General features: G+C 40.0%; 1 protein-coding gene across 1 annotated transcript in view; it reads left to right on the top strand.

The window, feature by feature from the left end:
- Window positions 1-1,585: 1,585 nt before the first annotated feature.
- LOC134210336 (zinc finger protein Xfin-like) overlaps window positions 1,586-15,770 on the top strand; it is a 96,124-nt gene continuing 81,939 nt past the window's right edge. The window contains exons 1-4 of the mRNA XM_062686386.1: window positions 1,586-1,975; window positions 2,038-2,261; window positions 2,321-2,953; window positions 3,016-3,320. Coding sequence (XP_062542370.1) covers window positions 1,829-1,975; window positions 2,038-2,261; window positions 2,321-2,953; window positions 3,016-3,320 — 1,309 coding nt within the window. The 5' untranslated portion in view covers window positions 1,586-1,828. The remainder of the gene's footprint in view (window positions 1,976-2,037; window positions 2,262-2,320; window positions 2,954-3,015; window positions 3,321-15,770) is intronic.

Below are 15,770 nucleotides of genomic sequence, written 5' to 3'. Positions count from 1 at the left end.
ACTTGAAATGAACTTGGGGATAGACTAACGCAAAATGAACTCCCCCAAGAAATTATGACGTTTGAGCGGGTCGCATAATGAACGCAAAATGAACCTTTGTTCGAGAAGACGACCCGCTCAAATGTCAAAATCCATCGGGTGAGTGAATTCGATGAACCCCTGCATAAGTCTATTAGGTTCTGCAGCGTCTATATCTAACCTCAAACTGATGACTGATTAGTAGTACTTCGCGTTGGACTCGGGGGCAGCCAACCAATCACGAACTCGATCCTTGTCGGAGTCAGTGGAAAGTACTACTGAACTGTCAAAAAAGTTCATTCGACGAGGACCGAATTCATTCGTGACGTCATGCTGCAGAACCTAATACTAAATTAGGTTCTGCAGCGTCTGTATCTAACCTCAAACTGATGACAGATTAGTAGTACTTCGCGTTGTACTCGGGGGCAGCCAACCAATCACGAACTCGAACCTTGTCGGAGTCAGTGGAAAGTACTACTGAACTGTCAAAAAAGGTCATTTGACGAGGACCGAATTCATTCGTGACGTCATGCTGCAGAACCTATATGGTCCAATGCACCGAATGAACACAATGACGTTTGAGACGGGCGCTGTTTACTAAAAATGAACACTTGCATGAACTCGATGAATGAAAAAGTATTCATTCTTAGTAAACAGCGCACCGCTCAAACGTCAATGATGAACTCGGTGCATTGGACCATAGACCTGTGCAGGAGTTCATCAAATTCACTCACCCGATGGATTTTGACATTTGAGCGGGTCGTCTTCTCGAACAAAAGTTCATTTAGTCTATAGACTAACGCAAAATGAACTCCCCCAAGAAATTATGACGTTTGAGCGGGTCGCATAATGAACGCAAAATGAACTTTTGTTCGAGAAGACGACCCGCTCAAATGTCAAAATCCATCGGGTGAGTGAATTTCATGAACTCCTGCACAGGTCTATTATAGGTCTATAGACTTATGCAGGGGTTCATCGAATTCACTCACTCGATGGATTTTGACATTTGAGCGGGTCGTCTTCTCGAACAAAAGTTCATTTTGCGTTCATTATGCGACCCGCTCATACGTCATAATTTTTTGGGGGAGTTCATTTAGCTTTAGTCTATAGACTAACGCAAAATGAACTCCCTCAAGAAATTATGACGTTTGAGCGGGTCGCATAATGAACGCAAAATGAACTTTTGTTCGAGAAGACGACCCGCTCAAATGTCAAAATCCATCGGGTGAGTAAATTTAATGAACCACTGCACAGGTCTATAGACGATAATGAACGCAAAATGAACTTTTGTTCGAGAAGACGACCCGCTCAAACGTCAAAATCCATCGAGTGAGTGAATTTGATGAACTCCTGCACTGGTCTATGCACCGAATGAACACAATGACGTTTGTTTACTAAAAATGAACACTTGCATGAACTCGATGAATGAAAAAGTATTCATTCTTAGTAAACAGCGCACCGCTCAAACGTCAATGATGAACTCGGTGCATCGGTGATCTGAGAATATGTAGTGATATCAACTGAAGATGTGTATTATCTAGTGATCATCAATATCTGTGCTGTAAACTATCGACCTAGTTAATATTACAAATAAATTAAAGAAATTTTATGCCTGCGTTATAATTTCGAATTAACGTTCCAACAGTTTAAGTTGAATAAGCTAGTTTTTTGGCTAAAAAAAACTATTTTTCTGAAGATTGATTAGTTTATCGGAATAATGTTGATGATTAGTAATGTTAAAATAAATTAAACCAATTTATGTGAAGTCCTTTTCTTATCTAGACTATTTTCTCGACAATTTATAAAGAATATGGCTTTGGCGGAATGTGATAAGACTGCGGATAACTTCCAAAACGTTCATCAAATATGTCGACTATGCCTGAGTGAAGAATTCCTCGAAGATATACATAAAGACGAAAACCTGCAGCAGTGGATATGTGACTTCCTTTCGATAACGGTAGAGCAATCGAAGTTGAGTACTCGACACTATCAATTTACTGATTATAGACTACTTTTTAGGTTTCTACTGAGGATGGCCTGACTCAGAGTGTTTGTGATATCTGTCGAATACGGTTATCCGAGTTCCATCAGTTTCGGTTGCGCTGCCAGGAAGTGCAAACCATACTCCAGTCTACGGTTGAGGATCAAAATGATAACGTTGACAAGCCAACGTTGATGGAGAACGGGTCTCAGGGATTCATCGAACACATGTGCACGTATTGTGGAAAAGCATTTGAAGTGAGGTATGTCACACGTAAGAGTACCTTAATTCTGAGATTACATTGACTTCAATACATTTAAGTTCGCATTTGACCAAACATATGGAGATGCATGAAAACTCAGATCGAGGAAATTCAGATAAACTCGTGCCTACCGAGGACGAGCTGCAAGAAGTAATAAACCAACTGTATGAACGAACTGATTTTACAATCACGAAACAGAGCCAAATAGTTGAACAACAAGCTGACATGGGATCCTCGCATGAAAATGGTAATTATTCGCTAAATGAGTTCCAGGTAACTCCGTTCCATTCGGATCTATCATATGGTGATGTTCAAGGCCAGGAAAATGAGAAACACTTCGGCTATGAGCAAACGATATGCATAGAGGAATCAGATGATTATTCAGAAGCATCTGTTGCTTCAAGGCGCAATGAGCCTTCAACGATTTACCAGACAGAAGATTTTGATAGTGGAACAAATGAGCCACATGCATTTTTAACTGATTTTGATAGTAGAACAAATGAACCATATGAATTTTTAACTGATGGTGCTCAAACGATCACCATCGACGACATCGAATACAATCAATCGACACGTTGCAATATTTGTAATAAAGAGTTTCAGTGCAAAAGAAAACTTCGAGGTCATATAGTGGTAGTACATGGGCCAAAAAAGCAACAATGCTATGTGTGCAAAGTTAAATTTGCTCTTCGGTGAGTAGGTAGCTTTATTGCACATTATAATTCGAAACAAAAAATTAGACTTTCTGTTACAGAAGCAGCTTACTCCGGCATTTGACTTCTAAGCAACATTTGAGCAAAGTGCAGGAAATACATCCTACCGAAGCCCTACCTGAGGAAATCTGCACTACCGATGATGTTGGTAATGACTTCGTGTGTACGAAATGCGATCGTACATTCGGCCGAGCTTGCTATTTGACGAGTCACATGAAAATTCACTTTGGGAAAAATGCAAATAAGTTCACAATGGCGACAAATGATGGAAAAGTTGTACCTGAGGAACAACAGCAGGCGGATGTTCAGCAGCCTGTTCCGGTTATATACGTGGATGATGACTTATAGGACCAGTAGAATCGTGAAGGGAAGTGACGAGCCCTTAGAAATTCGCTATTGATTTCTAATGTGTATAGAAATTAAAATCTGTATCACAAAAAATCACTGAAACAATATTTGGAAAAAAATTCTTTAGATTTTTTTATTTGTGGAAAAGAGTGATGCTCGTGTCTTTAAGATCAGGGTGACCACCAAATTTCCATTTTGGAATTCCCGGTTTTTCCCGGTTCAAATTTTGGAACTTTCCCGGCAGAAGTGTATCGAGAAAAGAAATGATCGAGGAATGAGGTTTTGCATTCATTTGACAAATCAATCTATGGAACAACCATGCTTGTTTTACGCGACATTTTTTCGATCGTATTTCTGATCATATGACTTAAATTCAACATCAAAATCTATGGAATTGTATTACAATACATCCTAAATAAATCTAAGAAAACAATATGGTAATGTGTTGATAAGGCACTTTTTTCAGTAACAGGCTTGGCAAGTGAATCAAAGCTCATTTCTGCATTCATTCTTTCTTTCCTATCACATTAGTTGCTATTACCTAATTATTTTTCATTGTAATTTTTTATTCGAAAAACAAACGAGCTCATTATATAAATTTGATCCAAATTGTGATTAAATAATCAAAGATATTTCAAGCAAAATATTTTTTGTGAAAAAGCATTAGAGCGATCTTTAAAAAAATAATAATTACCGAAAAAAAAGAAAGTTAAACCTGAAAGGTGTATTCATATCTTGAAGCACTTCTATTCAATGTGAGTTCATGGTATTTGTATTTCGTTGTTATGAACTTGCTCATAATAATGCCTTCTCAAGTTAAAAAACCCATATTAATCCACCTAGCGGTGATGGGATTTCTCTTATGTTATAAAAATAGTATTTTGGCCAAAACTTTTGAGCCCATAGTCTGATATGGCCAATTTTTAATAGGAAACAATGAGAAAGGGTTCCGCGTCGAATGCAATCTGTTACGAGCAAATCGGTTAAGAATAAATGCCAAAAAAAAATTGGCATAAAAAATTGTATTTTGGAAATAACTTCTGAACCCATAGTCCGATATCTACCAGATCTTTTCGTTTGACAGTTGAAAATTTATCAAATAGCAGCGCTCTTACCGCGCTACCAAATTTGGTCACCTGTCAGTCGCGCTACTGTTATCTATAGCAGCTCGTTTAGTAGCGACCGGTAAAGTACTAAAGTACGGGCTCTACCCTTCTTAGCAGTGACCTGCTCCGCACCTTTGGTCGCACTCCTTGCGACCTGCTGACGACTTCGTTTCGCCTTTCTTGGATTCACGACCTCCGTCCATGGCAGTTCTTCCTTCCGGCGAACCTCTGGTATCATCCATGGTGGAGGTATCTTTCAGGTCCGCCTCCTGCGTGACCTTACTTAGCTTAGGAGTTGCTCCGCTAATTGCCATATGCTTTTGAAGCTTTGCAGTCTGGCTCTCCGCCAGCTGCTTCTCCTCTGTAAGGAGCCGAATCTTCGATTCAGCCTCCTTCGAGACCTTCACCGATTGGCTAACCGCCAACTCCTTCTCTTCAGTAAGAAGACGGATCTTGTGCTCCGCCTCCTTACTGGCTTCCAGCAAGGACTTCCATTCCGATTTCGCCTCCACGACTAGAGCGCAGAGGGTCAGTACGGCCTGCTTCTGGTCCTTACTGTAATTCACTCTGTTGTCCAGGAAGGACATAATTACGTCCGAAACGTCCGTAATTACTTCCATGGTCTGGACTCCATTATCCTCATGGTTAGTCATCACTGAATTGATGACCTTGGTCAGAGTGGGGCCGTCCATTTTGACGTTGACCGGCACCTCGTCTGACCCACCACGAGCTCCACCATCGCCTCCCCCCGGCGACCTTTGGGGTGACCGATCAAGGCCACTGTGCCTGGCGAAAGGGTTCTCCTTGTCGCCATTCGCCTCACCTCCCTCCCTCGATTTTTTTTGTTTTACTGGAATCATTGCTGTTGGGTCGCCCTTGCGGCTGCTGTCGAATCCTGCTGGTGTAGTCGCCTTCGCGATCCCATGGTTATCTATACATACATTGCGGCATGCAAGGAGGCCATGCGAGGGTTGACACTTTCGTGTTCAGAGCCAGATCAGCGCTAGTCAGGAAGGAGCATCTGAGCCTACTCCCACTCAGCTACCAGCTGAGCGACAGGATTGTACCGCGTGCTACAAGGCCCACCACGGTTTTAGGGGACGTAAGACAGCCTGGCCATTAGCCCATTCGCCGTTTCAGGTTGGTGTAACTCGGCCTTACTAAGAGAATAGAATAACCAGACTACCAGCCCTCGCATTCACAATATTTCAATATCCAGATACAAAGTCCAATAACACGCAACCAGTATACCATAATCAGGGTCTTACTGGTATCAACCCTGATATGCCAGTGGCACTCCCTGGGCTTGTGTTTTTGAAGCGGCACACAGTCGCTTTGATGGAGTCTGCTTTCGGACACTTGTGTTTTTTTGGGAGGGATTTTAGCAGAGCCCACTGCTAAATCCCACCACGCCCTAGGCAGTTCTCGCAGACAGCTGGGGAGGAGTCGTCAAGCCCTTGGACATGGTCCCTGCTGCCCCCGGCTTATGAAAAGTGTGAAGTGATTAGAGTGATTATACAACAGAACTACTAATCGGCCATCTTGCTAACCACGTGCTTTTACTAGTGAGTGAAATAACCGTAACCCGCATAGAGCCAAGACAGTGGTGGATCAGTTGCTCACTTATGCTGCACAATCGAATTGAATTTCAGGACTGTACGAAGATTGTTACGCCAGATTTGGGCTTTAGGAAATTGGTGTAGAAAAACATATATGATGAATTTGACACTCACCACAGGATTTATTTTGTAATCCTCTTAATTGAGAAGTAAGAACTGCAAAATAAGGAGTGAGGCGTGATACGTGAAACTTCTCACTTTTTACCAGTGCAGGATTCAGGCTTGTGGGGGCCCGGGCTTGACATTTTTGGGTCCCTTGAATGTACCCAAGTTTGGAATGCATCCAATTGATAAAACTGAAAAGCGATGTAAACGCTTTTTGATAGAGGCTCTCATGCGGATTTCACATAACTTCGATCGCTTCAAACAGACCTCCGTGGTTGTCCGGTGCTTGTCCCCACAATTGGCGCACTTTGGGTTCACTTATTCAATCTCTTTGCAGAGTGAAATGAAAACGACCGGTTAGAATGACTAACGACTAATGAAAAACCCTGATTGATCCACCTAGCGGTGTTTGTGCCTTTCTCGGACATTAGATATTCTAAAAAAATTGAGTGAGAATTTCTTAGCGTGTTTTTTTGTATATAAATCATATTTTGGCCATAACTTTTGATCCCATAGCCCGATCTGTCAAATTTTCAATAGGAAAGAATGGAACAAGATTCCTCGTCGAATGCAACTTAACATATCGGATCAAGATAAGTGCCTAAAAGATGAGTGAGTTTTATTTTGCGCACATACATACACACACGCACACACAGACAGACATCATCTCAATTCGTCAAGCTGAGTAGATTGGTATAGAACACTATGGGTCTCCTTCTATCACAAAATCGAATTGAACATATCTAGACCCACATTTGAAAAGGGCGTAACAGCCAAAATTTATTCCTTTTGATTCCTCGTCTACATACATAGCTATATATGTAGACAAAGAATCAGAAGGATTAAATTTTGGCTGTTACGCCTTTTTCACATGTTGGTCTAGATATAGCCTTTTCGTTACACCTTGGTGTACGAGAAAGGCAAAAAATATCGATAGAGCCAGGCTTTGTCATGTCGGACGATTTTGTATGAATATGTTGGATGGCTTTCAGTCCGCTTCCAGTCAGTTTTATCCGTTTTAGCATGTCGCAGTGTCTCTCATAACGGTACCTGGTACAGCCGCACCAAACGAATGAGCGCGCGAAAAACTCGACATGAAACGCGAGTAAAGAACACGACCGTTCGTGTTTCTGTTTCATACCGCAATGAATTCTGCAGCATGACGTCACGAATGAAATCGGTCCTCGTCATATGAACTTTTTTGACAGTTCAGTATCAGTAGTTTTCCACTGACTCCGTCGAGGACTCCGACAAAGTTCGAGTTCGTGATTGGTTGGCTGCCCCCGAGTCCAACGCGAAGCACTACTAATCTGTCATCAGTTTGAGGTTAGATACAGACGCTGCAGATCCTAATTAGGTTCTGCAGCGTCTATATCTAACCTCAAACTGATGACTGATTAGTAGTACTTCGCGTTGGACTCGGGGGCAGCCAACCAATCACGAACTCGATCCTTGTCGGAGTCAGTGGAAAGTACTACTGAACTGTCAAAAAAGTTCATTCGACGAGGACCGAATTCATTCGTGACGTCATGCTGCAGAACCTAATTGGCGCGTTCGTGATGGGATTCTTCTTCTTCTTATTCACGTATGTTGTTCCCTGCTGGCGTTCATTTCTCTTCACCATCGGAACATTGCAAGTCAAGCATGCAACAGTTATGCAGCATGCAACGATCAACGACGGATCAAATGTTTATCCTGAGACAAATCCTTGATAAATTCCGGGAATAAAGCTTGCAGGCAAATCGCATATGTTTTTGACGTAAACTACGTCTAAGGGGAAGACTCGGATACAGGGTGACAAATGAAAATTTCCAAATCCGAGACCGTCACGAAATCATGTAAGATTTTGAACGTCAATAGCGCATTCATCTTTCAATGGATTTTTGAGATTTATATATCAATCGACTCGGAAACTCTCCACCAATTTTCCAGTTATATTGACACATTTGATTATCAACGTAAGTAGGGTATTGGACCATTTTGGCAGCACCTCTTTTCCCGTTCGCAACGTGAGTCTCATTCGGCCGTCGTTCAGTGTAGTTGGTTTTTGGGCTCTTCTTTTTGTGCGGTGCTTCGCACCAGTTTGCCACAAAAACTAGGGCCAGAGCAGTGACCGCAGTCGGCGATATACATACAAGCGCATGTTTGTGCAAGGATAGGATGATCGATTGTTAGCAACGGCAATGCAATGTCATAATCCGATAATCGCAATGCAGATGAACAAACATGTTCGATTCAAAAATAACTTAGGAAAATGGTAAGCCATTTTATGATAAACTGCAAATTGTTAATTATATTTTTATTATTAAATGTGCGCCAAAATCAAAAGAATTCAATTTTAATTCAGGAGGTTTGAATGCACTTCAGATACTTTGTGGGTACAATCATGCGGGGCTTATTGTATACGGCTGTAGCTTCGGAACGCATAGGGGAAGGTGGGTAGACTTGATCCCCGGGGAGACTTGATCACCCCCTGTTTTATCGAGGACTAAAGTAGTTTTGTTCTAGCGTATTTTTTAGTATAGATCCTCTAGATAAATGACCTTTATGTGGTAAGTTATTTTTTGGATTGACAACCTTATTTATTCTTCAGGGCGGTTTGTATGTTTTGACCTTCCTAAAGATTTTTTTATTGGCCAAGCAAAATTTGAATAACTTTTCATAACAATGACCAAATGCTTTCGTTTTTTCACAGCACAAAGCCATAAATATGCTTAATGATCTGTAGTGATGAAAATGTTAACATTCCATCAAAGTTTTAAGATATTTGCATTTGAAGTTATTGCCTCAATATGGGGACACTTGATCCCCCATTGATCACCCATACAAAATTTTGGCGAATTAATTCAAAAAAATATAAATCTATTCTCAGGCTTCTAATTTTTTGTAGATTAGACAGATTTGATGAAGGGTTGTCAGGAAAAATGATTTATTGTGTAGATATCATAAAAAGGGGATCAAGTCTCCCCAAATTTTATAATTGCGTATGCTTTCGAATTCAATAACAAAAATCGTTCATGTATACGTACAGCAATTCGAAAATTCCGCGTATTTTGAAGGAAAAATATTTAAAAAATCTGAGGGCACCTTTCTAATTTTATCAAAGCAAGTTCTTGGAGATGGATCAATTTCCCCCGAATATTTAAAAAGTAGATTTTTGACAGCACTCCAAAAAATCGATTGTGTATCAATAACAACAACAATTTAAGAACTTTCATACATCAGTAAAATTAAATACTATATCTCTTAGAGAATCTGTGTGGAAATTGCGTATGTTTATGTATTTTTGGCTGTGATACATCTAAAATCAGAAAAGGGGATCAAGTCTACCCAGTCTCCCCCACTTTATTGAAACGGGCTATATGTTACAATAGAACTATTACTTTCTAGCTCCCGGATCTAAGATTCTTGCAATCATATTAATAATATGGTTGCACGAATATGTTATCCATAATGCCACTGCCAGATAGTGGAAGTTAGATTGTTGACAAATACCCTATTCCCGTCCGCAGCGTTTACTACTCTGGCGCATCTCAACAGAATGGCTTAATTTTTGATACCGTTCTGACTCAAATCCCGAATATGACTCATATTCCGAACACTGGCGTTTTAGTGCCCTAAAACTAAAACTGTCATTGGTTTTCTGAATTGAGGATCAAGATAACAAACGAATTTAAACTCCTGTGGAGAAAATTACACGAATAAAGTTAAAATGGGCATTTAAAAGCCAAAGTTCGGAATTTGAGTCAAAACGGTACATGGCTAGTATTTGTTGATTTCTAGTTGGCGCAACCGGGTTTTATCGACTCGCGCTTCTTTGTCGGACTCAACAATACGACTACTTATCCCTTCTGCCAACTATTCCTCGTCACTCCAAATAACAGAAGGCGGAAATTCTGCCAAAGGTCCAAGGCTCGTATTCTTCCACCAGTGATGACTCGATGCTCTGACTACCATTGGACAGAGGCACCTGTTTGTCCGTAGCCAGAGCAGAGATTCTTTGCCAGGTCCAGGGCCGATGCGTATCGTCTCGCATCTGTCGTAAAACCGTTAAATCGTGGTACACGCCATCACCAGTATACACCCCCAGCAACAAACATATTGCTCATCGATCACAGTAACTTATATATGCCCGAATTCTCTCACAATATGGTTACTGCAACAAGATTGGCTCAACGTGTGCTGCTTGTGATATCATAACCATGTAACGCTAGTGAGTTATTTTTATTTCAGAATAGTATTATTTAATAATCATACTCTACTATTTCCACCTATATATTACTACAAATAAACTAGAATAGTGGTCGAAAATTTGGAATGAAACTGAATCCCTACTAATTTTATTCTAAGTAGAATGCAACAGTTGGAATTGCGAAAAGCATTATTACCACTTGGGGTTTTAAAGTTAAAATTTTAAGTTATCGTACCGTCGTCGGTGAGACAATGGGTCAAATGGGGGTGAGAATGGGTCATTGTTTCAACTACATAGAATGCTTGTATAATAGATTTATTGTATCTGAGAACAATAAAACTGAATTATAAGTGACCTTTTTGAACGATTTTGTTATCCGACTTCCAGACTGTCGATGAGGGCTCGGACGTCACCCCTGACTACGGTATCCAACATTTTTTTATATTTTAAATTATGGTAATTTTGTTTTAAACCAGTGACATGAGTAATCGAATGAATTATCTTAAAATATGACTACATTCCTCAATGCACCAAACTGTTCTGCGTAGTTTACGTTGGGCGGTCGTGTCTTGTACATAACCCTTCAGATTTTTACCCTTCTTACATCCTAAGAAGGGTATAAAGATCGCTTGAAAAACCGACTTTTTATCCGAGGCTCGGAGACCCAAGTCGTATATACCAATCAACTCAGCTCGACGAACTGAGCACATGTATGTATGTCTGTGTGTGTGTGCGTGTATGTGTGTGCGTTACAAAATGTCACATCAAGATCTCAGCCGTCCGTGAACCGATTTGCACGATTTTAACACTAAACGAAAGCTATGACTTTGTCATTGTACAAGTTCAATTTTTTGCAATCGGACATTTGGTTCCAGAGATATGTGAGAAATACGAACATGAAGTGTATTTTCAGAAAACTAACAAAATAATGTCACATGAATATCTCAGCCGTCTGTAAACCAATTTGCATGATTTTATCTTTAAACGAAAGCTATGACTTTGCCATTGAACCCATTGTATTTTGTTTCTGAAATACGAACATAAAGCATCAGACGTATCAACTTCGCACATTGATAAAATATGTCCCATCAAGATCTCAGTCGTCCTTGGACCGATTTGTGCGATTTTATCTTTAAACGAAAGCTATGTTTTTGTCATTGGACCCATTAATTTTTTTCTGCAATCGGAAATTCGGTTTCAGAGATATCTGTGAAATACGAATATGAGACATATTTTCAGACTACTAATAAAGAATTGTCACACCAATATCTTGGCCGTCTATGACCCGATTTGAACTCTTTTGGGCTTAAACAGAAGCTGTAATATTGCCATTTAAGGCGGCAAATCAAATCTGCAGTCTTTTTGTATTTTTTTTAAATTGTTAAATTTCCAGAAATATCCCTTTTGAAATCGATAAAAGCATGATAATATCAGTTATTTTATATTCAATTGAAGGTCATATGCATAGAAATTGTAATATGCACTGGGCACACACAACCATTCAAAAGTGTAAGAAGGGTTGCGTTCACTGTAGGTGGATTAAGTCGGGTTTTTTTTATTTCAAAGCAGCCATCTTCACGAAATGCACGATGGTAAATTATGCGAGAACATGGTTTTCCGGCGAAACTGATACAGCTGACTACGATACGATAGATACGTTGGATGGATCGAAATCAGTGTAATGGTTGCGGACGAAATGTTGGCATCATTTGTAACCTATCATGAATTGAAACAGGGACGATATCGATATTATCGGGATTAAACGCCGTGCCGTAGACGAGACTTTTGTACTGCTTCTCAAACAGATGTTCTTCTTCTTCTATGACTCTACAATCCAACTGGAACTGGGCCTGCTTTTCAACTTACTGTTCTATTAGCATTCTTCTTCTTCTTCTTATTGGCATTACATCCCCACACTGGGACAGAGCCGCCTCGCAGCTTAGTGTTCATTAGGCTCTTCCACAGTTATTAACTGCGAGGTTTCTAAGCCAGGTTACCATTTTCGCATTCGTATATCATGAGGCTAACACGATGATACTTTTATGCCCAGGGAATTCGAGATAATTTCCAATCCGAAAATTGCCTAGACCGGCACCGGGAATCGAACCCAGCCACCCTCAGCATGGTCTTGCTTTGTAGCCGCGCGTCTTACCGCATGGCTTAGGAGGGCCCCGTTCTATTAGCATTTCCATAGTTATTAATTGAAAGCTTTCTATGCCCGCCAATGCATGAGTTTGTATCTTGTGTGGCAAGTACAATGGATACACTATGCCCAGGAGAGTAAAGAATGTTTTCCACCCGAAAACATCCTGGACCGGACCGAGAATCGAACTCACCATCTCCGGTTTGGCATTTGCACGCAAGGCTGACTGGAGACCCCAACAGATGTAGTGCACCAAATAAACTGAATGAAGGTTTTGACGTTTGAGCGGTGTCGAAATGAACACAAATGAACGCAAAATGAACTCCCCCAAGAAATTATGACGTTTGAGCGGGTCGCATAATGAACGCAAAATGAACTTTTGTTCGAGTGGACGACCCGCTCAAATGTCAAAATCCATCGGGTGAGTGAATTCGATGAACCCCTGTGTGGTGATAGCGATTAAGTTAAAAAAAAATAAAATAAATTAAAGTCGAACAAGTATTTAAATGTACTGAAAAAGCTAAAAAAGAAGTACAAGGCACTTATTATAAATCTTTGCATATCACAAATTCTTTAACATGTGATGTAAGCAAGCTTTGAAAGCTCAGTGCATATTGCTGGCAATTCGCCAAAAAGTAGGCAATTATATTGCACTTAATGAACGTGAAGGCATTCATGGTAAAATATGGCAACAAGGTATGAATGGCACGAATGGAGTGTTAACCCATCACTACCGGACCATGTCTCATATGTCTATAGATATGAGTAAAATGGTAGGAACAGTTTGAATTTTTGGCCGATGTGTTTAGGCGCATCAACGGTGAAACCTGCACCTGGGCGGAGACTACTGTAGCGTAGTGCCCATTCCTGGACCAGGACCTACAGGAGTAGGTCCGAGCAGCGGTGGACCTATAGGAATAGGTCCGTGTTCCTGGTGGCAGTAGTAGGCAGCGGGTAAGCGGGTGGCACCGCCCCCTGCTGGTCGAAATGCCGCCGGAGGAAGCAGTTCCCGATGACAATCAAGTCAGAGAGCGGGTAGAACTGCTCTCTACTTTGATTGTCGTTCGGAGGTAGCGGCAATCGCTCCGATTAGGAGCGGTGATTGGATCGGTCACGACAATGGCGCAAAAGGTAGGATTGGTAGGCTCTCCGGTGGAGATAGACGGAGAGCCGAAAGAAAGAAAAGACTCCGGTTAAGGTAGACGGAGGTCTAAGACAAGAAAGATGACTCTCCGGTGGAGATAGACGGAGAGTCGAAAAATAGATAGAAGATGGAAGAATAAAGAAGGCTCACCGGTAGAGATAGACGGTGAGCCGAGAAAGAAGGAAAAGACTCCGGTTGAGAAAGACGGAGGTCAAAATAAAACAAAGATGGCTCTCCTCGTTGAAGATAGACATAGTGCTGCGAAACAAAGGAGACTCCGGTGGAAGTAGACGGAGGTCTCAGATAAGTGACAAGAGATGATAAAATATTTTAATTAGAACGGAAATAATTAGATTGAGTTTTAAAATTCAATTAGAGTTGGAATTGGATTACTAATGAGTTTAAAATTAGATTTTTTAACTTGTTTCTGATTGAAATCAGACAAAAGTTTGATATTGAGTCATAGGGTTGGATTTCAAATCGAGTATTGTCTTTGATTTTATATTCGATTTAGAATTATACTGCGATTTGAGTAGGAAAACACATTTTATTTGGACGTGTCTTACAAAAAAAAAATGAAATTATGACTGTTAGATATCGAATACATTTGGAATAAGCCTTAGAAATGGATTCAGATAAGATACCGATTGGATTTGGATTGCATTTGCATTGGACTTGGATTTTAATTAGATTTGGATTGCATTTGGATTGATTTTGGAATTGTTTTGAATTGGCTTTGTATTATATTAGGATTCTATTTGCATTGAAATCGGATTGGATTTGGATTGATTTTTTGTATACTAGATTTGGATTCGATTTGAATGGATTTGCATTGGATATGAATTGGATTTAGATTGGAATTGAATTTTAATAGGATTTTGATAAGATTTGAATTGGATTCGAATTGGATTTGGATCGTATTTTGGATTGGATAGCATTTTAATTGGATTAAGATCGGATTTATTTTGGATTTGATTTGGTTTGGTGTAGGATTGGATTTGGGGTCTCCAGTAGCCTTGCGAGCAAATGCGTGGGATTGCTAATCCGGAGATGGCGAGTTTGATTCTCAGTCCGGTCTACGATGTTCTCGGGTTGGAAACTTTCTCGACACTCTGGGCATAGTGTACCCATTGTACTTGCAACACAAGATACATACTCATGCAATAGCGGGCATAGAAAACCTTTCAATTCATTCAATTGACTGAGGAAATGCCAATAGAATACTAAGTTGGAAAGCAGGCCAAGTTCCAGTTAGAATGTAGAGCCATTGGAGAAGAAGAAGAAGGATTGGATTTGAATTTGATTTGGATTGGAATTGATTTAAATTGCAAAATAAATCCGGATTGAATTGCGTTTGGATTGTATTTGCATTGAAATCGGATTGGATTTGGATTGAATTTGGATTGTACTAGATTTGGATTCGATTTGAATGAATTTGAATTGGAATGGATTTAGATTGAATTTGGGATTGAATTTTTATTGGAATTTGGATTTGGTTTTTTAGTGGATTTGGATTGGATAACATATGGATTTATTTTGGATTTTATTTGGATTGCGTTTGGATAAGACGAGTTTGTACCTTCCCATTTAATTCCACCACTTGATTGTACCTTGACAGATACGTATTTCGTCTTCAGTGTCTCGTACTTGAATCGACTTTGGACTGCATTTGGATTGTTTTTGCATTGAAATCGGATTGGATTTGGATTGAATTTGGTTTGTACTAGATTTGGATTCAATTTGAATGGATTTGCATTGGATTTGAATTGGATCTGGATTAGGGTTGGATTTGAATTTGATTTCGACTGGATTTAGATTGGATTGAATTTGGGATAGATTTGAATTGGATTTAGATTGGAATTGAATTTTAATGGGATTTGGATTAGATTTGAATTGTATTTTGATTGGATTTGAATTAGATTTGGATCGTATTTGGATTGGATTTGATTCGGATTGCAAAATAAATCCAGATTGGATTGCATTTGGATTGTATTTGCATTGAAATCGGATTGAATTTGGATTGAATTTGAATTGTACTAGATTTGGATTCGATTGGATCTGGATTAGGATTTGATTTGAATTGCATTTGGACTAGATTTAGATGGGATTGAATTTTAATGGGATTTGGATTGGATTTGA

The sequence above is a fragment of the Armigeres subalbatus genome, chromosome 2, assembly GCF_024139115.2.
Source record: "Armigeres subalbatus isolate Guangzhou_Male chromosome 2, GZ_Asu_2, whole genome shotgun sequence".
NCBI classification, from domain to species: domain Eukaryota; kingdom Metazoa; phylum Arthropoda; class Insecta; order Diptera; family Culicidae; genus Armigeres; species Armigeres subalbatus.
This window is presented reverse-complemented; position numbering and strand designations above follow the sequence as displayed.